General features: G+C 43.2%; 1 protein-coding gene across 2 annotated transcripts in view; it reads right to left on the bottom strand.

Annotated features, from left to right (window-relative positions):
* LOC110498042 (connector enhancer of kinase suppressor of ras 3) overlaps positions 1-17,706 on the bottom strand; it is a 77,877-nt gene extending 60,171 nt beyond the window's left edge. The window contains exons 1-2 of one of the 2 annotated variants that reach the window (XM_036954967.2): positions 17,605-17,706; positions 17,452-17,526 (exon numbers count right to left, since the gene is read on the bottom strand). In XM_036954967.2, coding sequence (XP_036810862.1) covers positions 17,452-17,512 — 61 coding nt within the window. In that variant the 5' untranslated portion in view covers positions 17,513-17,526; positions 17,605-17,706. Of the gene's footprint in view, positions 1-17,451 lie in introns of both variants that reach the window. The other variant, XM_090211427.1, reaches the window with a different exon arrangement.
* Positions 17,707-27,328: the final 9,622 nt, after the last annotated feature.

The raw sequence follows: 27,328 nt of genomic DNA, 5'->3' as shown, positions 1-27,328 counted from the left end.
TCTAAATAAAACCTGACTGCAACAATCACAAACCCCTCTCATTTGGGCCGGTAAGCAGTGTTGTGACAACAGAGTGAAGAACAGGCCTGTGTGTGGTAGAGGAGGCATGGGCCAGAGAGGAAGGGAGGAAACACCATCTTGCTTATCAAAGAGGGCACAGAGAGGGGCAGCTGCAGAGCTAAGGCCCTGAGCCCTGGTCCCCTGAATGGCCTGTCAGCTGCACAACACACACACACACACAAACACAGAGCACTTTGGATTCTAGCATTCTTTCCAGTCTAAACTGCAGCCATAATAACCACACTCCGTATAGGAATATACTACATATAGTGTATGTAGAGCATGTGTGTGTGCAGACAGGGTGCGTTCTGTGGTCAGAGGCCATCTTTATGAATGGCACCTCATATTTATGCCTGTGTGACAATCAATATGTGTGTGGAGTGCTGTTGCTAAGGCAAAGTGTGTGTGTGTGTGTGTGTGTGTGTGTGTGTGTGTATTGAATGGTTCAGTGCTGCAGGAGATCCGGTTACAGATACCAGAGCAGACTATTAATCTGTCTGGCCTGCAGAGCAGAGAGACAGACACAGGCTCTCAAGACTGACCACAGAGGCTGCTGTGCCAATCACATCTACTGGATTGCAGCAAGTGTAGTGTGTGCATGCTGCTGTGATGGACTGTCCACATCGCAACCACACACACATTCTGTACATTCATAGAAACAATTACATTGACATTAGACCTACATTCAAACCCAACAACTCGGAACAGTCAAGTCTTGCACAAAAAAACGAAATACTACAAATGTGCAGAAGAATCTCTTTAATATACCATTAGCTGTGCTTTATTGCATTTTTAACAACATATAAAACACAAACATGTTTAGGGAAAGTCTGCAAGGCTTCTGCAAATGAATCTATCAAACTGCTCAAGTATAACACAACCAGTCAAGTACATTTACTGTCTAAACATCTTTCCCATTCCTATGTTGAGAATTCCCAGGGCAGACTTGACAGTTCTGGCTTAACCCCTTAGATTAACCAGGTTCAGGCAGCACAGAGGGAACTCACTTCATAGACCCAGTGGAGGAGAGTATGAGTGGGTCCCAGCGAGCGCTGTGCTGCCGTGTTGGCGGGCGGACTGAACCCAGCCCAACACAAACACAGACTATGCCTCTGACTGGGCCAGCCGCTGGTAACGGGATTAAAGAGAAACAAAAAGGATGGAAACCATGGGCTAAGGTCTCTCCTTCCTGCATTACCCTCGCCGTGTTAAAAGGCATTTCCTGTGGAATGATTCCATCCTTCTGCGGAATGATTCCATCCTTCTGCGGAATATCTCCACGGATGAGTAAAGAAGGGAAGAGGGGAAGCTTGAGGTTTAGGTTACCAGGCCTGCTCTGGTTACCAGGCCTGCTCTGGCTCAGACAGTGCCCGTTTTCCTTCCCATCCTTAAAGCTAGAATCCATAGTTGAATCAATAACAAAGCGGCCGCCTAGCCTCTGTTTTGGTAAAAAGCTGAGGGATGGGCCTGAGAAAATGATAACTCAAATTCATATATAATCCTTTCATCTGTTGGTCTGAATATCCATGATATCAAAAGGATAGCTTTAACCATGATCAAAGGCTGTTTGTTTACATTACATTGTTGACAAACATTGGCGTAAAACAAGCATATATATTTGGGGTTCTGATGGGGTATGACAGTTGAACTAAGCTCATGAGGAATTTATAAGTTATATTCTTCAAAAATAAATGGGTATATAATTGATTCATAAGTACAAAAATGTATGTAGCAACTAAGGATTCTAGATTTAAACAGATTAACCTCTCCCGAACAGCCCATGTAAGAGCCGATTACAAAGCTTTGGGTAGACAAAAAAAAAAACTTCCCAAAGGAGAACTTTTGTTACACCAATATAGAAATTGGTTGATTTGTTTGTGTTGTTCCCTAATTTTTCAAATGCCTCCAAAATCCCTCTAAGAGCACAGCCTTGAATTTGGAATCCTGGATCATGTCATGGACAGTGTGAACTAGTCTGGCACTTCAAACAGCCTGTGTGTGTGTGGGGGGGGCATCCCCTCTAAAGATTTGGAATGGATCGATAGACTAGAGTAGAGTAATGATGTGCATCATGCACAATTAGTGCATTTCAGTTAAGCTTATTCAGTAGCACTTGGAAACAAAATGCGTTGCCAACTATTCACATCGGATAGTTACGTCGCAATCACTAGGCAGCCAACTGCCTATAGTGGGAACCAGTTATCAATAAGACAATTACACAACATGAGTCACAACCCCACGATAGTTCAATGACAATAAACAGAACATTTATCATCATTCAGAACAGTAAAAACGTTCTTCTTTTTTAAGTGCGATATAAATTTGAACTTTGGAAAAAAGTGCTTTCATAAATGCATTGCGCAGGCCTCATTTCACGGGATCATTGTAAAATAAGCTCTCTCAATGAACAAGCCTTACATAAGAAAATTGTCAGTCACATTGTCCAGTGCCAAATTTTCCTACTGGAAACCCTGGTGGGAACATGGGTTCCCCCAGTCAGATTCCATTATTCCCATTGGAACCACACACAGCACTATCCCTATAGTCATATAAGTCATAGTGGATTTATCCCATAGGAGTCACAGCATTTGTTCCCAGAGGCTTCAGGTACTGAAAATCTGTTTTCTGCCCCTGAGCAAGGCAGTTAACCCACTGTTCCACAGGCACCGAAGACGTGGATGTTTATTAAGGCAGCCAACCGCACCTCTCTGATTCAAAGGAGTTGGGTTAAAATGCGGAAAACACATTTCAGTTAAAGGCATTCAGTTGTACAACTGACTAGGGTATCACCCTTTCCCATGTTCTCTGGCCTGTACCCTTGCCACAACCAGAAGAAAATATGCCCTTTTTCCACACACACACACACAACTATCAATTTCCATTTAGGACATAAAAACAAGTGAGGGCGGTTGGGTGTCACATTGTGAAATGACGAAGGAGATGAGTGGGGGTGTCTTTTCAGAGTATGTGAAAGCTCTTCAAAGGGGTAACCAGGCTCAAATGCTTTAGAAATGTTTTACTGCCTTCCTGAAATCAACACTTAACACACACTTAAATGCAAAAGCTGAGATGAAGTGAGAAGCAACATGCATAAACTGACTAATTCTGTCTCACTAACCCAGGTTTCTCCTAATTTGAACATCAGTGTGTATGTATTAGTGCCAACAATCCAATTGACTCATTACATGAGAGGCCAAACATATGGTTAAAGCCAAGTGTGTTTTCAATGTAACATAATAGGAGGAAGTTCCGTTTCAAAGCAATTAGACTGAGTGATCTATTTTCACAATATGGGGGATGAGTAACAAAGCTAGACCTGATGCCCACAGTCTATCATTACCCCACCCACTCTGGAGCAGGGGGCCGGATGGACGGGCACCTGCTGTTACTGTGCAGGTCCTGCTGTCACCCACTACATCCAGTCATTTGGACCTGGAACTATGTACAACAGGTTATCAACAAAACAGCTTCAGTCCAGAAGTGACAGGAGTTGACACAGACAGGCATGATTCTGGACAGCTGGGAAAAAGCCGAGAGGCTGAGGCTCAGTTTGGACTTTAGAAACGGATCTGGATTCCACTGAAAGTCCTGTGTGGCTCAGTTGGTAGAGCATGGGGGGGGGGGACCAGTACGAAATTGTATACAATCACTACTGTAAGTTGCTTTGGATAAGAGCTGCTAAATGACTAAAACGTAAATATAAGGCATTCTTAAAGGGATACTTAAGAGATTTTGGCGATTAAATGAACTTGTGGACATTTTTATGTCTCTGCGTGCATTTTGAAGGAAGTTGCTAACTAGCATTAGCGCAATGGCTGGTAGTCTACGGGTAACATTAGTTAGCATTCACTCAAACTACCTCTAAAACGTCCTTTATACTGGACACAAAGACATACACTTGGTTTCCACAAGTTCATCTGACTCTGGGGAAGTAGATAAAAGGGCCTCAATGACAAAATCTCAAAGTATCCCTTTAAGGCTCTAAGCACAAGTTTTTGGCCATGTAAACACTGTCATTTTGGCAGCCAACAGCCTGGCTAGTGTGATAATCCTAACATTCCTGGTTCACATCCTTACTGAAGCACTAAAAACAGCAGGTTTCCTTTCAGAAGCCAGAACATGACAGTCCATGGAGAATCAAAGAATAATCAGGCGAGTCAGACACTGGAAATGCTAACAAGTATAGAAGAAAAAGGCTACACAGAGCCCCACAGCATGTAGACTCGCTAGTATACTACTGCAACATTTTTGGAAGCAGATACCATGTGTAAGGTTATTTACTTTACAATGAAATCCAAATGCCTTAGATAGTGGGTGCTATTACAAGAGAACACTGCGTCTTTTTCTTATCTGAAGCAGACCTTGATCAAAACACCGGTAAATCCTACATAATTGATTATGTGCTGCAGATTTAGGATGACATGCACATCTGTTCCTTACAACAGTATATAAACACACTGGTGCACGTCCACTTGCATGCACATAGCCCTCCTCCTCTCGCCCCTCCCAACGTCAGGCTCACATCCGCCACCAAGCCCGGTGATACTCTGGCAGGCTTAGCTTGGGTTCTCAGGGGTTTGATTACATGAGAGAGAACAGTCTTTCACCTCCCACAGAAAAAGCCTTCCCTCCTCTCCTCACTGTTTTCCAGGGGGACTCTGGCCACCTGTCCCCTTGTTGTCTCCTCCCTGGTCCTACTCTGCCTGGGCTGGACAGCGGGAAAGCTGCTGGGCGTACAATAGCAGTGCCACTGTAACTCTCCCCATTTTATTTAGCCCGGCAAACCTGTGGGGAATCAGAGGAATAGCCATTGTTCTCAGGAGGCGTGTCATTGTGGGAATTCCAACATTCCAGCACAATGGCTCTGGGCAGCCTGGGTTGTAATTTAAAAAGAACCTCAAAGAAAAGTGCTAAGCCTTCCTCTGATGCAGGACTTTACTTCACATGAGCAAAACAAAGCCCATACACAAGACAGTAGCTAGTGTGAAAGGGACAGTTGTGCAACAGTACCATTCTCACTGAGCATCTAACCAACTGTGCACATTGAGTATCTATCTATAAGGTATGCCCCCTGGGCTATAAAGAACATTTTTGGGGAGGACTTTATCCAAGAGTACAATTTCACATCATGGCCCATCCTGTTTACTGTCTGTAAGCTTAGAAGATACCATCACCAGGAGCAAATGTGTGCCCTCATCAGTTAATCCATTGGTGTGTTTCTGTAGGCTATTTGTGTACGGTCCTAAGTTTAACAAAGTGTATTTTTGCCTTGCAGGGCTTATCTTGAACAAAGATTACACTTTTAACCTGGTTCTCCAACATGATTAATGTCTTGAGAGTGACAAAAAAAAAGCCCCGTCTGTCGAGGGGAGATGGACGATGACGGCGCAGAGATCACACTCATGTCGTGTGGTAAGATAAACACAACCTCATCCTGGCCCTACTCCCCATGCAGGCTCCAGTCACACTGGGGATACCTCACTCAGCAGATAAGGTGGCGAGACACTGACAGAGGTCAAGGAGGTTGGATTCTAGGGCTGTGATGGAAAAGGAAGGGGAGTTTTGACCTGTGGATATACTTGCTGACCTGCAGGCATGTGCCAAAGATGGAACGATAGAGAACTACACCAAGGGGAATGAACAACAGAAAGTACCACAGGCTCATAAACTCTGACAGTCACTCCTGGCTGAGTTCCCAAGCACCGAACACGTCAGTCACATCCACGTTTCAACAGGACATAAACGGAAAGACCAGTTATGGGTTGCTGAGTTTCTTCCTGTAATGGAGATCCAATGAAGTCCTTTCTCACAGCTCAGAGAGGCTGCCCCTGCATAAGCTTGTGTACAACAATCAGAGGTCATACACGTCAATGCGCAGAATGACTTCTATGGCAATTCTTATTCAGTGAGGTCTGGGTCTCAGACTGGAGCAGGAGCTGTGTGTAATGCTGTGGTTCTAGAACTACCTCTCCCGCCTACTAAACACTGCACTGCAGCCAGCCAGCTAGCCACGCTGCTCATTACCTCGCACGTAAACAACCACTAAAGAGAGTAACAACGGGCCAAAAAAAAAAATGGCAGAAATTCCCTGTCACTCCACCACGCCCCAGCTTTCTCCATGCTTATAATGTTGTTTGTTTGTTTGTTTGTCCTGGGACGATTGTTTTTTAACAAAGTCTTTGTGCAATTGTAACACACCTCCCAGAGCTTGCCAAAGTCATCTGAGGCAGAGGAAACCTATCATGCCCAGCCATGTAAAAAGGGACCTGACCAGGAAACACTCCTGCCCCTTATTTATAGACAGACTGCCTGTACAGTGAGTGACCTTTATTTATAGACAATAGACAGACTGCCTGTACAGTGTAGTGAGTGACCTTTATTTATAGACAGACATAGACTGGCTGTGTAGTGAGTGAGTGATCTTCTCTCCTCATGTCAGGTGTATGATCATGGTGGCCTGGCCAGTTTAACAGGGATGTCATAGGACTACCTTTAAGATTATCTCTGAAGGGGAACAAAGGGAGTACACAACTTTCCAAAGCTCCAAATCTGGCTTTTAGTTCAGTTCTAACAGGCTGTTAAAACAGTCAGAAAGGACCAGAAAAAATATCTGCCATTAACTGCCAAGCAAAGAGGAGAGTATTTCCTCATCCAAATCTAAAAATGAACCTGGCATCCCATTTCTGACCTCCCCATAATCGGGCAGGCCTGCCTCCTGCTTGGCCCAGGCACACACACTATTTGTTTTTACCCACGATGTGCATTCTCTCAGCTAAACCAGGCTTTAGCAGTAACCCTGCCTTTTGTGCCGGTCCCAAACACTCACAATGACTGCCAGCGCAGCCCTCAACCACGGCTGGGCCCGGTAAACAAACAACGGGAGCGTAGCCATGATAACGGGTTTGGTGGGGAGTTGGAGACTTGAGATGGAGGGGAAAGAGAACGGACATTCCGTTTAGAAAGATTTACAGCCTACACGCATCCAGATCAGGGAAGGAGACAAGGGTCAAAGAGATTGAGTAACTTTACTCTGTCGTCCCTCCCACTGAAGACTATTAAGTCGTCAGCACACACAGGACATACATACACACACAACAAGCAATAAGCTGAGAACCAACACACCACAATGGTTGTACTGCTTTCATTGAGATTTCACAGCCACCCAAATGTTCTCTTCCTCAGATTACATGCTGTACATTACAGCTGAATAGAAACAACTACGCAATAGGAATCCCCCGCAGCTAGCACTCAGATCCTGTGGAACAGAGAGAACGAGTTGAAAAGAGAGCGGGGCGTTGAGATGAGTCGATCCTGTTCTCCATGTGGGAGAGAGTGAAGGTGAGTCATCTTCAGTGGGATGTCATCTGTGAGCGACAGCGTGACCAGCCAGTGTGACACCCACAGGGCACGACGCAGACAGCTATCCCACTGCAAGGCAGTGACGCACCAGACTCCTACTCTGCCATGTTAATGACCTACCTGTCTCTCTCTCCCTCTTTGACACACACACAAAATAATGTGTTTCTGGATCTCTTATGATATGTTAGTGACACAAAGAAATATACTCTCACAAATCATGAATGATTGAGTAGTTCCTTGTGAAGGCAGGACAGACACACAGCAATCCTTTTTCACCACAAAACACACCCTGTTCATTTCCTGTTCCGCGTCACCCAATACTGTCGTGAATAAGAGTGACTGACCAAGTTACTGTCATTTTAACCCACAGAAATTCTGTCAACATAAAATGTACTGTTGACTGGAAATTGTTCTAAAATTACAAACAGAGGTGAAAAGAGTCCTAACTATAGGATTGTGTTGGACCACTGAAAATGGCACTATTTTCCTTGAGATGGGAGATACCAGTAGTTTGAGCAGTAATATATTATATGCAATACTACAATACTACATGGGTTAATGTCAACCAACCTGAGGAATGCAATCTCTAGGTTACTGCCGGTGTTTGGTAGAATGTAGATGTGCCTATATGGCCTTAAAGCAGTAATCAGCAATTTAAAAAATAACAATGCCCCATCCCTGTTTCGGTAAAAAGCAGAGAGATGGGTCTGGAGAAATGTAAATCACTTTCAAATTCATAGACAGAGCAATTTTTTTATTTACCTTTATTTAACTAGGCAAGTCCGTTATGAACAAATTCTTATTTTCAATGACGGCCTAGGAACAGTGGGTTAACTGCCTGTTCAGGGGCAGAACGACAGATTTGTACCTTGTCAGCTCGGGGATTTGAACATGCAAACTTCCGGTTACTAGTCCAATGCCACTAGGGTACCCTGCCGCCCCTATGGATGCATTGACTGACCATCCATGATATCAAAATGACAGTTAACCATGTTGAGGCTTTAGTGTTTATTTACATTTCCTGTGTTTACAAACATTGGAGTGACAGTTTGACTTCAATGGATGAAGCAAACGCAGACCGCAGACAACCCCTTTAACATTACATACAACCGTGGTGAAAGAATGACTGTTTACGCCTATTTCAGAACTACAAAATACTTCTCAATTATACAACGTGTTCATTTTGTTTTAGCATGAGAGCACCTAAGATAAATGAGCTAACACCAACAGGTTACGGCAGAATGAGAAGACTAGCATGTGTATAGGAAGTGTGTTCTTAACCGAGAGAGGCTGAACAGTCATTCTAACTCAGGCATTTAAATCCTTTTAAAAAATGAAACTGGTGGTATAAGAGCATTAAAGGACAGTGCTTGTTTTCACTGCTGATTCACAGAGGCAGTAGTTTGGTCCAGTAGCAGAACACATTCCTGTCATATCCAGTGGCTGTTAGAGCATAGTTCACTCCATAGTGCTTTAATAGTACCAACACCACCACGGTAGTGAGCATTGAGGCCTTACAGGCCTGCCCGCACTGTACGTCGGATTCCTAACACCAGCTACACCATAAAGGCTCAAAATGTCTGACGGAACTTTGTCGGAGCCTACGACAGTACGTCGTGGTACTTCAAAATCGGCAGACCTAGTCACGAGGAACGAGCAAAGACCACGACAATTGTTTGCAACTTAAGAGTTCGCCCACGACGTGGAAATTGTCTGCCGCTGCAAAATCATGCCTATACAAAACATGTCGTTAACATAGACTTTCTACGTTGAGGTCAAAATAAATACCAACCATTCCGATTACAACAGTCCAGGAAGTTGAGGTACACCATCTCTCACAGCTCTCTGCATGGGCAGTTAGCCACTATGGCTGCAGTGACCCATCTATGCCCAGAGCAGTGCCACCTAAGGTTGAGATTATTCCCACAATGTTAAGCTCTGTGTTTCAGAGGCCAATGCTCTTAGGGCAGACTGAGGCCAAACCTCTAGAAGCACCACTAAGCTCAGATGATCTGGGAGATTTGCAATTCACATTGGGATTTGAATGAAAAGCTAACTGCCCTGCCCAGTTTGACAGAGGCACAAGGAAGGTGACCCCCTCTAACCTTCCAAAGCATTATAAAATGAGCGTCAACCAATTCTGGTTTACAGTTTGGAACCTTTTATGAGCCTCTCAGACAATATAGTCTTCATTGTGTACGTTCTAATTAAAATCTTTGGCCTAACCACCAACCCAATACTGTTGCACACAACAAACTTGACAATGGAGAAATATAATCTATTGGTGACTGATTGAGAAGTCCCCATATTGCAAGCTCTTCCACATCAGGTTAACACATGGGCTTGTCAGAAACAGGACAGGCAGGGCGAAACCACTGCGATCACATTCAGGTTCCTGTCCCTTAGGGAGAATCCTCTTACACAGCTTCCCTGAAGTCTAAAGCCTTTTAAAAAAGGGAAGTTACACATATCTCTAGATCAACAGATTACAATAGGTCCACCCTAAAAAGGAGAATGAGAGGATTACTGGACATTCGTTTCTGCCAAAATTACAGTTATCTTAACGATTTCCATGGAATAACCTGCCTCTTTCTTTACTTCCTTCTTTGAACATGGACCCTGGTGTGTGGAGGGGGGGCAGTCCTGTGGTACTTAGCCCAGTTTAGTTAAAATGAACACATGCTTCTCTACTGGCTGTATACATAGTCGCTGCAGGTTATTACAGGGGATTAATAAAGCCTAGGTCATTGTGAGGACTTTTTTTTAATGCAGCCATGCTGGTACAGAAGAGCGAGAGAGAGGCATTATCGTGTGTGGTAGAGAGAGGCGTTATCGTGTGTGGTAGAGAGAGGCGTTATCGTGTGTGGTAGAGAGGGGCGTTATCGTGTGTGGTCGAGAGGGGCGTTATCGTGTGTGGTAGAGAGGGGCGTTATCGTGTGTGGTAGAGAGGGGCGTTATCGTGTGTGGTAGAGAGGGGCGTTATCGTGTGTGGTAGAGAGGGGCGTTATCGTGTGTGGTAGAGAGGGGCGTTATCGTGTGTGGTAGAGAGGGGCGTTATCGTGTGTGGTAGAGAGGGGCATTATCGTGTGTGGTAGAGGCATTATCATGTGTGGTAGAGGCATTATCATGTGTGGTAGAGGCATTATCATGTGTGGTAGAGGCATTATCATGTGTAGTAGAGAGGCACATGCCTCAATAAGCTCTCTGTTCTGAGTCTGTTCACACCGCCACCCTGTAATTGCCTGATAAGGATCATGAAGATCAATGCCAACACCTCACTATCACCTCACAAGATAAGGCCTCAGACATCCTCCAGAGGCAAAGCCACTGGGCAATGGGCACTTCACACTAAAGTACACACACAACACCAATTTGGCATGTCAGTGCTATTCTAAAAAAATGACACCCTCCTCCTCTGGCTGGTACAGTCCTGATTTTTGACACTTCCATCCTGTGACCACATTGGGACAGATGTAGGCCACTAGATCATCTGCTCTCTAATCGTGGTCCATTGCTTAAGAACAAACCTGTCGCTACATTTCTCACACCAAATTACAACAGTCTGCTTGCAAGAGTCTTTGATTGGAGTATTCTATTGTCAAACACTGAAAACGTCAGACATACTGTAACACTATACTGCTGATGTCTTTCTTAAACTAAAGTCAGTAAAACTCACATTACTATGAACGCCGCTTCTTACTCACCAACTTGAACAGTAGTTGTGATTGCATATTTGGAATGCCTGAGCAAACCTGGTAGACTCTGCTGTGAGTAGGAGGATAATAAAGTGAGTTTGTAAGTGTGAAACTACTCAGCTGAGATTTGGACTAAACATTCTCTGAACAGCACTAACTCTCCTCAGTCTGGGCATTAGGAGCAGCAGGTAGACTAGTGGTTAAGAGCATTGGGCTAGTAACCCAAATGTCGCTGGTTAGAATCCCCGAGCAGACTAGGTGAAAAATCTGTCGATGTGCCCTTGAGCAAGGCACTTAACCGCTCCTGTAAGTCCCTTTGGATAAGAGTTTCTGCTAAATTTCTTAAATGTAATGTGAATGGATTCAAGATTATATTTGGGAAATGACTAGTCTGCCATCAACTTCAACACCCAGTGTGGTCCTGCTAGTGTTATTGGGTACAATTGCTAAAGAAAACATAAAAATAGATTAAAAATGTATTAAAGTGAATTTCGCAATATTAGTGCATAGTAGGATAGTCTGCTTGAAGACCTGGCGAGAAAGATGCTGCAGGACATCAAGTCAAAAACAATGTTAAATTGAGAGATTTAACTGACCTTTCACTCAATATACACTGCTCAAAAAAAATAAATAACACATCCTAGATCTGAATGAAATATTCTTATTAAATAATTATCTTCACATAGTTGAATGTGCTGACAACAAAATCACACAAAAATGATCAATGGAAATCTAATTTATCAACCCATGGAGGTCTGGATTTGGAGTCACACTCAAAACTAAAGTGGAAAACCACACTACAGGCTGATCCAACTTTGATGTAATGTCCTTAAAACAAGTCAAAATGAGGCTCAGTAGTGTGTGTGGCCTCCACGTGCCTGTATGACCTCCCTACAACGCCTGGGCATGCTCCTGATGAGGTGGCGGATGGTCTCCTGAGGGATCTCCTCCCATACCTGGACGAAAGCTTCCGCCAACTCCTGGACAGTCTGTTGGTCGATGGAGCGAGACATGATGTCCCAGATGTGCTCAATTGGATTCAGGTCTGGGGAACGGGCGGGCCAGTCCATAGCATCAATGCCTTCCTCTTGCAGGAACTGCTGACACACTCCAGCCACATGAGGTCTAGCATTGTCTTGCATTAGGAGGAACCCAGGGCCAACCGCACCAGCATATGGTCTCACAAGGGGTCTGAGGATCTCATCTCGGTACCTAATGGCAGTCAGGCTACCTCTGGCGAGCACATGGAGGCTGTGCGGCCCCCCCCCCCCCACACCATGACTGACCCACCGCCAAACCGGTCGTGCTGGAGGATGTTGCAGGCAGCAGAACATTCTCCACGGCGTCTCCAGACTGTCACACGTGCTCAGTGTGAACCGTGTGAACCGTGTGAACCGAAGAGCACAGGGCGCTAGTGTTGAATTTGCCAATCTTGGTGTTCTCTGGCAAATGCCAAACGTCCTGCACGGTGTTGGGTTGTACAAGCACAACCCCCACCTGTGGACGTCGGGCCCTCATTACCACCCTCATGGAGTCTGTTTCTGACCGTTTGAGCAGGCACATGCACATTTGTGGCCTGCTGGAGGTCATTTTGCAGGGCTCTGGCAGTGCTCCTTCTGCTCCTCCTTGCACAAAGGCAGAGGTAGCGGTCCTGCTGCTGGGTTGTTGCCCTCCTCCACGTCTCCTGATGTACTGGCCTGTCTCCTGGTAGCGCCTCCATGCTCTGGACACTACGCTGACAGACACAGCAAACCTTCTTGCCACAGCTCGCATTGATGTGCCATCCTGGATGAGCTGCACTACCTTAGCCACTTGTGTGGGTTGTAGACTCCGTCTCATGCTACCACTAGAGTGAAAGCACCGCCAGCATTCAAAAGTGACCAAAACATCAGCCAGGAAGCATAGGAACTGAGAAGTGGTCTGTGGTCACCAACTGCAGAACCCCTCCTTTATTGGGGGGTGTCTTGCTAATTGCCTATAATTTCCACCTGTTGTCTATTCCATTTGCACAACAGCATGTGAAATGTATTGTCAATCAGTGTTGCTTCCTAAGTGGACAGTTTGATTTCACAGAAGTGATTGACTTGGAGTTATATTGTGTTGTTTAAGTGTTCCCTTTATTTTTTTGAGCAGTATATATATATATATGTATATACAGTGCCTTGCGAAAGTATTCGGCCCCCTTGAACTTTGCGACCTTTTGCCACATTTCAGGCTTCAAACAAAGATATAAAACTGTATTTTTTTGTGAAGAATCAACAACAAGTGGGACACAATCATGAAGTGGAACGAAATTTATTGGATATTTCAAACTTTTTTAACAAATCAAAAACTGAAAAATTGGGCGTGCAAAATTATTCAGCCCCCTTAAGTTAATACTTTGTAGCGCCACCTTTTGCTGCGATTACAACTGTAAGTCGCTTGGGGTATGTCTCTATCAGTTTTGCACATCGAGAGACTGAAATGTTTTGCCATTCCTCCTTGCAAAACAGCTCGAGCTCAGTGAGGTTGGATGGAGAGCATTTGTGAACAGCAGTTTTCAGTTCTTTCCACAGATTCTCGATTGGATTCAGGTCTGGATTTTGACTTGGCCATTCTAACACCTGGATATGTTTCTTTTTGAACCATTCCATTGTAGATTTTGCTTTATGTTTTGGATCATTGTGCTGTTGGAAGACAAATCTCTGTCCCAGTCTCAGGTCTTTTGCAGACTCCATCAGGTTTCCTTCCAGAATGGTCCTGTATTTGGCTCCATCCATCTTCCCATCAATTTTAACCATCTTCCCTGTCCCTGCTGAAGAAAAGCAGGCCCAAACCATGATGCTGCCACCACCATGTTTGACAGTGGGGATGGTGTGTTCAGGGTGATGAGCTGTGTTGCTTTTACGCCAAACATAACGTTTTGCATTGTTGCCAAAAAGTTCAATTTTGGTTTCATCTGACCAGAGCACCTTCTTCCACATGTTTGGTGTGTCTCCCAGGTGGCTTGTGGCAAACTTTAAACAACACTTTTTATGGATAGCTTTAAGAAATGGCTTTCTTGCCACTCTTCCATAAAGGCCAGATTTGTGCAATATACGACTGATTGTTGTCCTATGGACAGAGTCTCCCACCTCAGCTGTAGATCTCTGCAGTTCATCCAGAGTGATCATGGGCCTCTTGGCTGCATCTCTGATTAGTCTTCTCCTTGTATGAGCTGAAAGTTTAGAGGGACGGCCAGGTCTTGGTAGATTTGCAGTGGTCTGATACTCCTTCCATTTCAATATTATCGCTTGCACAGTGCTCCTTGGGATGTTTAAAGCTTGGGAAATCTTTTTGTATCCAAATCCGGCTTTAAACTTCTTCACAACAGTATCTCGGACCTGCCTGGTGTGTTCCTTGTTCTTCATGATGCTCTCTGCGCTTTTAACGGACCTCTGAGACTATCACAGTGCAGGTGCATTTATACGGAGACTTGATTACACACAGGTGGATTGTATTTATAATCATTAGTCATTTAGGTCAACATTGGATCATTCAGAGATCCTCACTGAACTTCTGGAGAGAGTTTGCTGCACTGAAAGTAAAGGGGCTGAATAATTTTGCACGCCCAATTTTTCAGTTTTTGATTTGTTAAAAAAGTTTGAAATATCCAATAAATTTCATTCCACTTCATGATTGTGTCCCACTTGTTGTTGATTCTTCACAAAAAAATACAGTTTTATATCTTTGTTTGAAGCCTGAAATGTGGCAAAAGGTCGCAAAGTTCAAGGGGGCCGAATACTTTCGCAAGGCACTGTATATATATATATATATATTTAAGAATATTAATGCAACAATTTCAAATATTTTACTGTGTTACAGTTCATATAAGGAAATCAGTCAATTTAAATACATTCATTAGGCCCTAATCTATGGCTTTAATATGACTGGGAATACAGATATGCATCTGTATATCACAGATCTATGTATCACAGATACCTTAAAAAGGTAGAGGCGTGGATCAGAAAACTGTTTGCCTCATGCATCTCCGTCGCAGAGAGTTGGTCAGGTTGTTGATTGTGTACTGCGGAATGTTGTCCCACTCCTCTTCAATGGCTGTGTTAAGTTGCTGGATATTAGCAGGAACTGGTTCAAGCTGTCGTACACGTCAATCTAGAATATCCCAAACATGCTCAATGGTTGACATGTCTGGTGAGTATGCAGGCTGGGACATTTTCAGCTTCCAGGAATTGTGTACAGATCCTTGCGACATGGAGCTGTGCATTATCATGCTGAAAAATGAAGTGATGGCGGTGGATGAATGGCACAACAATGGGCCTCAGGGTCTCGTCACAGTATCTCTGTGCATTCAAATTGCCATTGATAAAATACAATTGTGTTCATTGTCCATAGCTTATGCCTGCCCATACCATAACTCCACCAACATGGGGTACTCTGTTCACAACTTTGACATCAGCAAACCGCTCACCCACACTATGCCATGCATGTTTTCTGTGGTTGTGAGGCCAGTTGGACATACTGACAAATTCTCTGAAAGGATGGAGGCGGCTTATGGTAGAGAAAATAAATGATCTGACAACAGCTCTGGTGGACATTCCTGAGTCAGCATGCCAATTGCACACACCCTCAAAACTTGAGACATCTGTGGCATAGTGTTATGTTATAACTGCAAATTATCCCCAGAACTAGGTGAACCTGAATAATGATCATGCTGTTTAATCAGCTTCTTGATATGCCACACCTGTCAGGTGGATGGATTATCTTGGCAAAGGAGAAATGCTCACTAACAGGGATGCAAACAAATGTGTGCACAAAATTGGAGCGAAATAAGTTTTGTGCGTATGTAACATTTCTGGTGGGATCTTTTATTTCAGCTCATGAAACATGGGACCAACACTTTACATGTTGTGTTTATAGTGTTGTTCAGTGTAGATTAATGGACCACTACTAATCAGCTTCATAAAATGAAGACAACCAACAACTTTTGACCCAACACACACAAACGTAACCATGATCCCTCCGAAGAAAACAACCGTAGGGCGATTAGCACAAGCAGCATTGGTGTTTGCTGAGTTTATACTGCATGTGAAGCACCAATGGCATGTTGTCATTTTAGGCACAGAGGCTGTCTTATGGCAGTCCAGTGAACAGAGCCAGTGGTAAGACCCTCCAATAGAGAACTGCCGAGTCAGATAGCCAGAGTGAAGACTGACGAGTAGGGCCTGTCTACTGAACAAATTGTCCCTCCATCCACTGGGCACACAGGGTAACCCCCCACAATCCCTTTAGCACATTATCTACACACAGGCACTGAACAGAAACACTAGAAGGCCTACACACCAGGTTTGCATCATTCAGCAACTACTGAAGAGTAGACGGATGTGGGTGTTCAGTCTAGGGCAATGAAATATGTAGGAACTATCAAATAACTTTACTCTGGAAAATGAAGGCCCTAGGATATATCAAACAACATTTCAGATGCTGTTTCTTTTGACATAAAGATTATTCACAAGAGGCACTTCTATCCTCCTATGATGTTTCATATAGGGGAGTGTTGCTGCGTATCTGTGACTGCCGATACTTCTCATGCCAGTAGTAGCAGAGTCACTTTGCATGCCAATGCTGTGACAAGGTTCAGGTCGTTAAAAGAAAATAGTCCTTAGGTGATGTCATACATTTCCATAACCGGCATTCCAGGTTTGATTCTCACATTAAGAATATGCTGGGTGTACCAATACAGCATTGCGCGAGTTGTGCTGTGTGTTTAACCAAATATTACAGGAAAATAGTTTGTGGTTTCCAGTGTTAGAGATTATTGTATCAGCCATCAGACAAAATTAAGACAATTATGATTCAATTAATTCCGTTTATAATCTTCAGCTCCATTGTGCCTCCAGTAAAACAAACTGTTGTAACACATTGTGCTTGCCAAATAGAGATATAAAAATAACTGCACTGTTTTTGGTTAATACTGTTATTGCAAAAGTTGTCTCCTCAAAGAACAGTGCAAGAGGCACAGCCAGAGGCAATTTGTCTGGAAACGTTGGTCCACCTGTGTCATAATAATTCTGAGTGTTTGTCAAAGATCACACAGCTGTTACGTGTTAACTTTTTAAATTAAACTCTCAAACATTAGAAATATATTATTTCCCTTTGTTCCCTGTGCAACAAGTTGACGACGATAGTTGGCGGCAGCACATAGAGGCAGTTTCTACGAAACATGAGCTTTAACAAAAAGCGCATGCATTGCAGGGGTCCGCGAATGAGGCGGATTGAGTTGTTTCAAGTTTCAGATAGCGGTTAACATGGACAATTATTGTGAATTGGGCGGTGTGTGAAAGTGATCCAAATGTACCTTTCATCCAGTCGACAACTTGCGTTGGTGTCCACTTCGTTATTGGATCCATTGCTTGCATTCCCAGGAAGCTATCTAAAACAACAATTAGAAATCGATACTATAAAACACTGCTTTCGGTTGTCTACGATTGTCAATGTATTATAAAACTACCATTGCTTCTCTGTATAGCAGCTGTCTTTCTCTATGTGATTCTCTTCACTCTAGCTCGTATTCTCAGTGCACTCAGCGATTGGGAACTCAATCACATCACACATGGTTGGAGGCAGGAGTGAAAACCCCCATAGCTCGTCACTGGGCTTGGGATCAAGTTGCATAGTTTCGCTCAGCTGAAACTACTGAACAGGGCGGAGCAATCAACAACATTGCACCACAAATATGTATATATCTTACTACATTGACCACCGATAATAAATGTAGCCCTATGGCCGATAATCACTATACTATAATAATACATTATTGCATTCAAAAGTTGAGGGGAAAAAAGTACATTCTTGAAGTGCATAGTTCGTTTTTTTCTTTACTGTGTGTTTCTGTCTCTGCAGCTTCATATAGCATTTGTTATGGGTAATTTAGCCTTTTTTAAATATATCATAAATATTATAGACCATGTTTCATCATATCACATAACTTTTCGCAGCCTACACTTCGATCAGAGTCATTCTTATCAGGCATTGTTTCACAGAACGTTAGAACAGCGCAGTTTAGAAACAGTTATTTAACAGACTGGTGACAAAGAAAAGGGTGACTTGAAACAGTGCGATTGAGAGCATATCAGCGAACGGAGCAATTTTACAGAAAGAGGAACAGCATAACCTGTTCCTTCTTCAGGCCATATAAAATAACAAATTAAATTTCCCTCTTCCACACTACCATTGGTTGCGGCTCACGGCTGCGCTCTGTTGGTGAGCTAACGTTAGCTATTGCTCAGCAGGAAACTATAAACCACTTCTGCATTGTACTACTACAGTGCCTTCAGAAAGTATTCACACCCCTTTACTTTTTCCACATTTTGTTGTGTTAAATCCAGAATTTTAAATGTTGTGTCACTGGCCTACACACAATATCCCATCATGTCATAGTGGAATTATGTTTGTATATATATTTTTTTTGATTTAAAAAAATGAAAAGCTGAAATGTCTTGAGTCAATAAGTAATCAACCCCTTTGTTATGTTAAGCCTTAATAAGTTCAGGAGTAAAAATGTGCTTAACAAGTCACATGATGTGTTGCATGGACTCACTCTGTCTGCAATAATAGTGTTTAACATGATTTTTTAATGACTACCTCATCTCTGTACCTCACACATACAATTATATGTAAGGTCCATCAGTCAAGCAGTGAATTTCAAACACAGATTTAACCACAAAGACCAGGGTGGTTTTCCAATGCCTCGCAAGAAGGGCACCTATTGGCTGTGATAGGAGAAAACTGAGGATGGATCAACAACATTGTAGTTACTCCACAATGCTAACCCTATTGACAGAGTGAAAAGAAGGAAACCTGTACAGAATAAAAATATTTAAAAACATGCATCCTGTTTGCAATAAGGCACTAAAGTAAAACTGCTCAAGAAATAAACGCCTACAACAATTGGATACCACGAAATTGGGGAGAAAAAGGGGGTAAAAATTCAAAAAATAATAATAATAATTAAGAAACGCCATGTCCTGAATACAAAGTGTCTCGTACTACCTGGTACGAGTCTTCATATTTTCAAGCGTAGTGGTGGCTGCATCATGTTATGAGTATGCTTGTCATCAAATCAAATCATCGACAAGGACTAGGGAGTTTTTTGTGATAAAAAAAAATTGAATAGCGCTAAGCACAGGCAAAATCATAGAGGAAAACTTTGTTCAGTCTGTATTCCAACAAACACTGGAAGACAAATGCACCTTTCAGCAGGACAAAAACCTTAAATACAGGGCCAAATATACACTGGAGTTGCTTACCAAGATGACATTAAATGTTCCTCAGTGGCCTAGTTACAGTTTTGTCTTAAATAAGCTTGAAAATCTATGGCAAGACTTGAAAATGCCTGTTTAGCAGTGATCAACAAGCAACTTGATAGAGCTTGAATAATTTTTTAAAGAATAATGTGCAAACATTGAACAATCCAGGTGTGCAAAGCTCTTTGATACTTACCAAGAAAGACTCACAGCTGTAATGTATGCCAAAGGCGATTCTACCTTGTATTGACTCAGGGGTCTGAATACTTATATAAATGAGATATTTCTATATTTCATTTTCAATAAATGTGTTAACATTTCTCAAAACCCATTTTTACTTTGTCATTATGGGGTGTTGTGTGTAGACGGGTGAGAAAAGCTGTAAAACAACAAAATGTGGAATAAGTCAAGGGGTACGAATACCTTCTGAAGGCATAATATGCTTTCCATATTATAACAATGGGGACTTTTTGCCAGATAGGAAAGCTACAGTTCTTTCATAATACCAAAGATGTGATTGGTTCTGGAGGTAATACAAAAATGTTAAAGGCAACATGCATACAAAGGCTCATATGGGAAGCAACAGATGATGTGTGAAAGAATAAAGGCACATATACAGTGCATTCGGAAAGTATTCAGACCCTTTGACTTTTACCACAATAAGACCACAGTCTTATTCTAAAATTGATTGAATTTTGTTGATCCTCAATGTTGTTCCTCATTAATCTACACATTATTGTCATTATTGACAAAGGAAAAAAACACATTTTTAGAAATGTTTGCAAATGTATATAAAAAAACAAAAAATACCTTTTTTACATAAGTATTCAGACCCAATTTCTTTTTACATGTAACTAGGCAAGTCAGTTAAGAACAAATTCTTATTTACAATGACGGCCTACCCTGGCCAAACCCGGACGACGCTGGGCCATTTGTGAGCCGCCCTATGGGACTCCCAATCATAGCCGGATGTGATACAGCCTGGATTCGAACCAGGGACAACAGTGCCTTAGACCGATGCGCCACTCGGGAGCTCAGGTACATCCTGTATCTATTGATCATCCTTGAGATGTTTCAACAACTTGATTGGAGTCCACCTGTGGTAAATTCAATTGATTGGACATGATTTGGAAAGGCACACACCTGTCCATAGGTCCCACAGTTGACAGTGCATGTCAGAGTAAAAACCAAGCCATGAGGTAAAATCAAATCAAATGTATTTATATAGCCCTTCGTACATCAGCTGATATCTCAAAGTGCTGTACAGAAACCCAGCCTAAAACCCCAAACAGCAAGCAATGTAGAAGCACGGTGGCTAGGAAAAACTCCCTAGAAAGGCCAAAACCTAAGAAGAAACCTAGAGAGGAACCAGGCTATGAGGGGTGGCCAGTCCTCTTCTGGCTGTGCCGGGTGGAGATTACAACAGAACATGGCCAAGATGTTCAAATGTTCATAAATGACCAGCATGGTCAAATAATAATAATCACAGTAGTTGTCGAGGGTGCAGCAAGTCAGCACCTCAGAAGTAACTGTCAGTTGGCTTTTCGTAGCCGATCATTAAGAGTATCTCTACCACTCCTGCTGTCTCTAGAGAGTTGAAAACAGCAGGTCTGGGACAGGTAACACGTCCGGTGAACAGGTTAGGATTCCATAGCCGCAGGCAGAACAGTTGAAACTGGAGCAGCAGCATGGCCAGGTGGACTGGGGACAGCAAGGAGTCATCATGCCAGGTAGTCCTGAGGCATGGTCCTAGGGCTCAGGTCCTCCGTGAGAGAGAAAGAAAGAGAGAATTAGAGAGAGCATACTTAAATTCACAGAGGACACCAGATAGGACAGGAGAAGTACTCCAGATATAACCAACTGACCCTAGCCCCCCGACACAAACTACTGCAGCAGAAATACTGGAGGCTGAGACAGGAGGGGTCAGGAGACACTGGGGCCCCATCCAATGATACCCCCGGACAGGGCCAAACAGGAAGGATATAACCCCACCCACTTTGCCAAAGCACAGCCCCCACACCAGTAGAGGGATATCTTCAACCACCAACTTACCATCCTGAGACAAGGCAGAGTATAGCCCACAAAGATCTCCGCCACGGCACAACCCAAGGGGGGGCGCCAACCCAGACAGGAAGATCACATCAGTGACTCAACCCACTCAAGTGACGCACCCCTCCTAGGGACTGCATGAAAGAGCACCAATAAGCCAGTGACTCAGCCCCTGTAATAGGGTTAGAGGCAGAGAATCCCAGTGGAAAGAGGAGAACCGGCCAGACAGAGACAGCAAGGGCGGTTCGTTGCTCCAGAGCCTTCCGTTCACCAGGTCGAAGGAATTGTCCATAGACCTCCGAGACAGGATGGTGTTGAGGCACAAATCTGGGGAAGGGTACTAACACATTTCTGCAGCATTGAAGGTCCCCAAGAATACAGTAGTCTCCATCATTTTTAAATGGAATATGTTTGGAACCCCCAAGACACTTCCTAGGGCTGGCCACCTGGCCAAACTGAGTAATTGGGTGAGAAGGGCCTTGGTTAGGCAGGTGACCAAGAAACCGATGGTCACTCTGAAGGAGCTCCTGAGTTCCACTGTGGAGATGGGAGAATCATCTCTGCAGAGATGCACTCCTCCAATCAGACCTTTATGGTAGAGTACTCCTCAGTAAAAGGCACATGACAGCCTGCTTGTAGTTTGCCAAAAGGCTCCTAAAGACTCTCAGACCATGTGAAACAAGATTCTCTGGTCTTATGAAACCAAGATTGAAGCAAAACCAACCAAAACCTGGCACCATCCCTATGGTGAAGCATGGTGGTGGCAGCATCATGCTGTCGGGATGTTTTTCAGCGGCAGTGACTGGGAGACTAGTAAGTTTTGAGGGAAAGATGAACGGAGCAAAATACAGAGATATTCTTGATGAAAACCTGCTCCAGAGCGCTCAGGACCTCAGACTAGGGTGAAGGTTCACCTTCTAACAGAACAACAACCCTAAGCACACAGCCAAGACAATGCAGTAGTGGCTTCGGGACAAGTCTCTGAATGTCCTTGGGTGGCCCAGCCAGAGCCCGGACTTGAACCCTATCGAGAGACCTGAAAACAGCTGTGCAGCGACGCTCCCCATCCAACCTGACAGAGCTTGAGAGGATCTGCAGAGGATCTGCAGAGAAGAATAGGAGAAACTCCCCAAATACAGGTGTGCCAAGATTCGAGTCTGTAATCTATCCCAAAGGTGCTTCAACAAAGTACTGAGTAAAGGGTCTGAATACTTATGTAAATGTGATATTTCAGATTTTTGTTTTATAAATTAGCTAACATTTTTATAAGTCTATTTTTGCTTTATCATTATTGGCTATTGTGTGTAGATTGATGAGGTAAAATAACAATGTTGTCCCTTTTAGAATAAGGCTGTAGCGTAACAAAATGTGGAAAGTCAAGGGGTCTGAATACTTTCCGAATGCGCTGTATATGCTGTTAAAGTAAACAACGCAGTTGATACAATAACTATTCACTTGTTTGAGTCTATATTTATCCCAACTTTTACTCGATTTTACTTACTTCCTATCTATCCCCATAACTGTCTAACAATGAAACACTTAAAAACCCATGAGGCAGGGGTCAGAAACTAGTGGTCCGTGGGCCAAATCGGCCCGCGAGTAAAACATTAGATTTTTTTTTATAATCACCAGGAATTCAGATTTTTTTGGGGGGGATATCTGTTCCAAAGTTATAAAAAAACAGAAGTGATCGTGTCTCAACCTAATCAGGGAATTCAATTGTTATTTTCAAATACAGTCTCTTTTTGGCCTTAGTTGTAATCAATTTGCAGTGTACAAATTATTATAAATATTTTCCTCCCCCGACCATTCACTCCAACAAACATCGGCCTGCGGTTAAATCTAGTTACCTACCCCTGCCATAAGGCGTATTCCAGCGACTTTCCGTAATTAGATCCTGCCTGTTATGATTTGTTGAACCCTTTCTATTCATGTTTTGGGTGTTGGCTGACTTTTATATGTTTCCAAAGTTTCCCAGAGACTGATGAAGGACTGTACAAGCGACCAGGCGACCACACAATGAGTGGGCTACCGTGCCTGTCCCACAATCCTCACTGACACACGCTCAAAGGATGAACATTGATCCCACCAGAAAGGAGACAATTGATTATCCCATTATATACAATGACATTCATTTAATTAGGAAATACTGTAAGTCCAACGCTAGAAGGTAGCATAATTGTAGTTTGGGTTCAGGGAAAAGACCCAGGGCTGACAACATAAGGTTAAACTATGCTTTGTGTGACTGTTTACAAAGACAACTGTATGATATAGTGTATTTATTGACTTTATTTGATGTGTTTGTAAATGGAATAGCCCAAACTTTATTTCACTTTATTTGCCTTATTGTGAAAATGTTGTACCGTACAGTGATTAATACATTCTGGGGTGGTATTACAGTGTTTCCAGTCAACAGCAGGATGAGGGGAGTGTCTGTTGTATCTGTCTTTGTTCCCACAGTTAGCAATAGTACAGTAGCCAATGGCAGAGAGGCAATAGGGCCTAAGCAACAGATGGTTTCCTAAACAAACCCAATATATTTGCCTCAACCACCTCCCTCTCTCCAAAACACACCTTGCTAGGGAGAGTCCCCTACTAACCTTCTTCTCAGCACAGCTGGAAGGTAGAAGCTACACTTTAATCATCAGACAATTACAGTTCAGCTTCAATTACACCTGAGCACATATAACTCTGCTGCCAGGCAATAAAATACTGGAAACCACAATCAGTACTACTCTACTATTACTTCTGCTTTCTCTCCTCCTCCCTGTTTGAACATGCTGCTCTTTATACCCCTTAAACTGAACGACAGGGCCAATCCACTTCCCTCATGAAAAAATACTATAGTGTACTATGATATAAATACTATAGAATTATATGTTTTTGCAGACTTTGCTGTAGTATTCACTGTACTGTTTTTGCAGACTTAAGTTAACTACAGTTAAATACTGTAGTGAAAGAAAACCATAGTATAGGGCGGCAGGTAGCCTAGTGGTTAAGTGTTGGGCCAGTAACCAAATCGCCAAGCTGAATAGGTGACACATCTAGAGATGTGCCCTGAGCAAGACACTGCTCTGGATAAGAGGATAAACTAAATTATGTAGTTTATGGTTTGTTTTTGCGGATTGTAGTATTTACTGTGGCGTTTAGGTAAGGCTGGATTCTGTACAGATAGTTCCGTGCTTCTGCTCTTTTACATAACTTGTATTGAGCATAATACAGTACATGCTGTACACTTGGCATGTAGGCTTTTCATTCATTGGTGGCCCAAATTGGGATATGGGGGATGGGAATGGGTGGAATATATGCAAATTAAATACTGTAGCATTACAATAGTAAAAACACTAGTGTTTTTGTGGACTGTATTATTTTGGACATTACTGTAGCAGTTACTCATGTTTTTTTCAGATAATACTGTTGTATTTACTAAAGTATTCTCCAGTGTACCTCAAAATTCTGTAGTAAGTACTACACAATTGAGGGATACTACAGTGTGTAGTATAATATTCTACAGTATACTACAAAATGATATAGTAAGTACTACACGTGATCAGGGATACTACAATGTGGAGTAGAGTATTCTACAGTATATAATAGTTTACCACAGAATTCTATAGTAAGTACTATAGTGTTCTAGAGTAAACTGTAGTATTTTTTAATGTGGGTAACCCCACCACCCACCACAAATAGAGCTTCAACTCTTCAACGACAGGAATAATTCATGTAAATTAAGAAGGCTAGGCTATAATGACAGGGCCTAGAGTGGCATGGTGCGTGTCAATGCTCTTCTCTCCAGTTAGAGGGAAAGAACAAAGGGCTGGATCAAATAGATTTAGACACACTATTCTGATCAATCACCTGCACAACGTACCATGAAATGCTTCCAGTCTATCACCAGGAGAAACAGAATGCCAGGATTTTGGAGGAATTTGAGCGGGTATGCAGATCTAGTCCGGTGTTTTGACCAGTTTGACTGTGACTACATTTTTAAATGTTTTTATTTTTATTTAACCAGGCAGGCCAGTTGAGACCAAGTTCTCATTTACAACTGCGACCTGGCCAAGATAAAGCAAAGCAGTGTGACACAGACAACAACACAGAGTTACACATGGAATAAACAATAAACAAGTCAATGACACAGTAGAAAAAAAAGAAAGTCCATATACATTGTGTGCAAAAGGCATGAGGAGGTAGGCAATAAATAGGCCATAGGAGTCAATAATTACAATTTAGCAGATTAACACTGGAGTGATAAATGAGCAGATGATGACGTGCAAGTAGAGATACTGGTGTGCAAAAGAGCAAAAAAAGTAAATAAAAACAATATGGGGATGAGGTAGGTAGATTGGGTGGGCTATTTACAGATGGACTACATGTATACATAATGTATACATAATGGTGTCGTCTGCATAGAGGTGGATCAAGGAATCACCCGCAGCAAGAGCGACATTGTTGATATATACAGAGAAAAGAATCGGCCTGAGAATTGAACCCTGTGGTACCCCCATAGAGACTGCCAGAGGTCCGGACAACAGGCCCTCCGATTTGACACACTGAACTCTATCAGAGAAGTAGTTGGTGAACCAGGCGAGGCAATCATTTGAGAAACCAAGGCTGTTGAGTCTGCCGATAAGAATATGGTGATTGACAGAGTTGAAAGCCTTGGCCAGGTCAATGAAGACAGCTGCACAGTGCTGTCTTTTATCGTTGGCGGTTATGATATTGTTTAGTACCTTGAGCGAGGCCGTGGTTCACCCGTGACCAGCTCGGAAACCGGATTGCACAGTGGAGAAGGTACGGTGGGATTCGAAATGATTAGTGATCTATTTGTTAACTTGGCTTTTGAAGACTTTAGAAAGGCAGGGCAGGATGGACATAGGTCTGTAACAGTTTGGGTCTAGAGTATCACCCCCTTTGAAGAGCGGGATGACTGCGGCAGCTTTCCAATCTTTAGGAATATCGGATGATACGAAGAGAGGTTGAACAGACTGGTAATAGGGGTTGCAACAATGGTGGCGGATAATTTTAGAAAGAGAGGGTCCAGATTGTCTCGCCCAGCTGATTTGTATGGGTCCAGGTTTTGCAGCTCTGTCAGAACATCTGCTATCTGGATTTGGGTGAAGGAGAAGCTGTGGAGGCTTGGGCAAGTAGCTGCAGGGGATGCGGAGCAGTTGGCCGGGGTTGGGTTGCCAGGAGGAAAGCATAACTAGCCGTAGAGAAATGCTTATTGAAATTCTTGATTATCGTGGATTTATTGGTGGTGACAGTGTTTCCTAGCCTCAGTGCGGTGGGCAGCTGGGAGGAGGTGCTATTATTCTCCATGGACTTTACAGTGTCCCAAAACGTTTTGGAGTTAGAGCTACAGGATGCAAATTTCTGTTTGAAAACGCTAGCCTTTGTTTTCCTAACTGACTGCATGTATTGGTTCCTGACTTCCTTGAAAAGTTGCGTATCGCGGGGACTATTCGATGCTAGTACAGTCCGCCACAGGATGTTTTTGTGCTGGTCGAGGGCAATCAGGTCTGGACTGAACCAAGGGCTATATCTGTTCTTAGTTCTACATTTTTTGAAAGGGGCATGCTTATTTAAGATGGTGAGGAAAATACTTTAAAAAAACGACCAGGCATCCTCTACTGACGGGATGAGGTCAATATCCTTCCAGGATACCCGGGCCAGGTCGATTAGAAAGGCCTGCTCGCAGAAGTATTTTAGGGAGCGTTTGACAGTGATGAGGGGTGGTCGTTTGACCGCGAAACCATAGCGGATGCAGGCAATGAGGCAGTGATCGCTGAAATCCTTATTGAAAACAGCAGAGGTGTATTTGGAGGGCAAGTTGGTCAGGATAATATCTATGAGGGTGCCCATGTTTACAGATTTAGG

The sequence above is a fragment of the Oncorhynchus mykiss genome, chromosome 19, assembly GCF_057628025.1.
Source record: "Oncorhynchus mykiss isolate SJ-2025 chromosome 19, ASM5762802v1, whole genome shotgun sequence".
NCBI lineage: Eukaryota > Metazoa > Chordata > Actinopteri > Salmoniformes > Salmonidae > Oncorhynchus > Oncorhynchus mykiss.
Note: the sequence above shows the minus strand (reverse complement) of the source record. Positions and strands in the feature narration are given on the sequence as shown.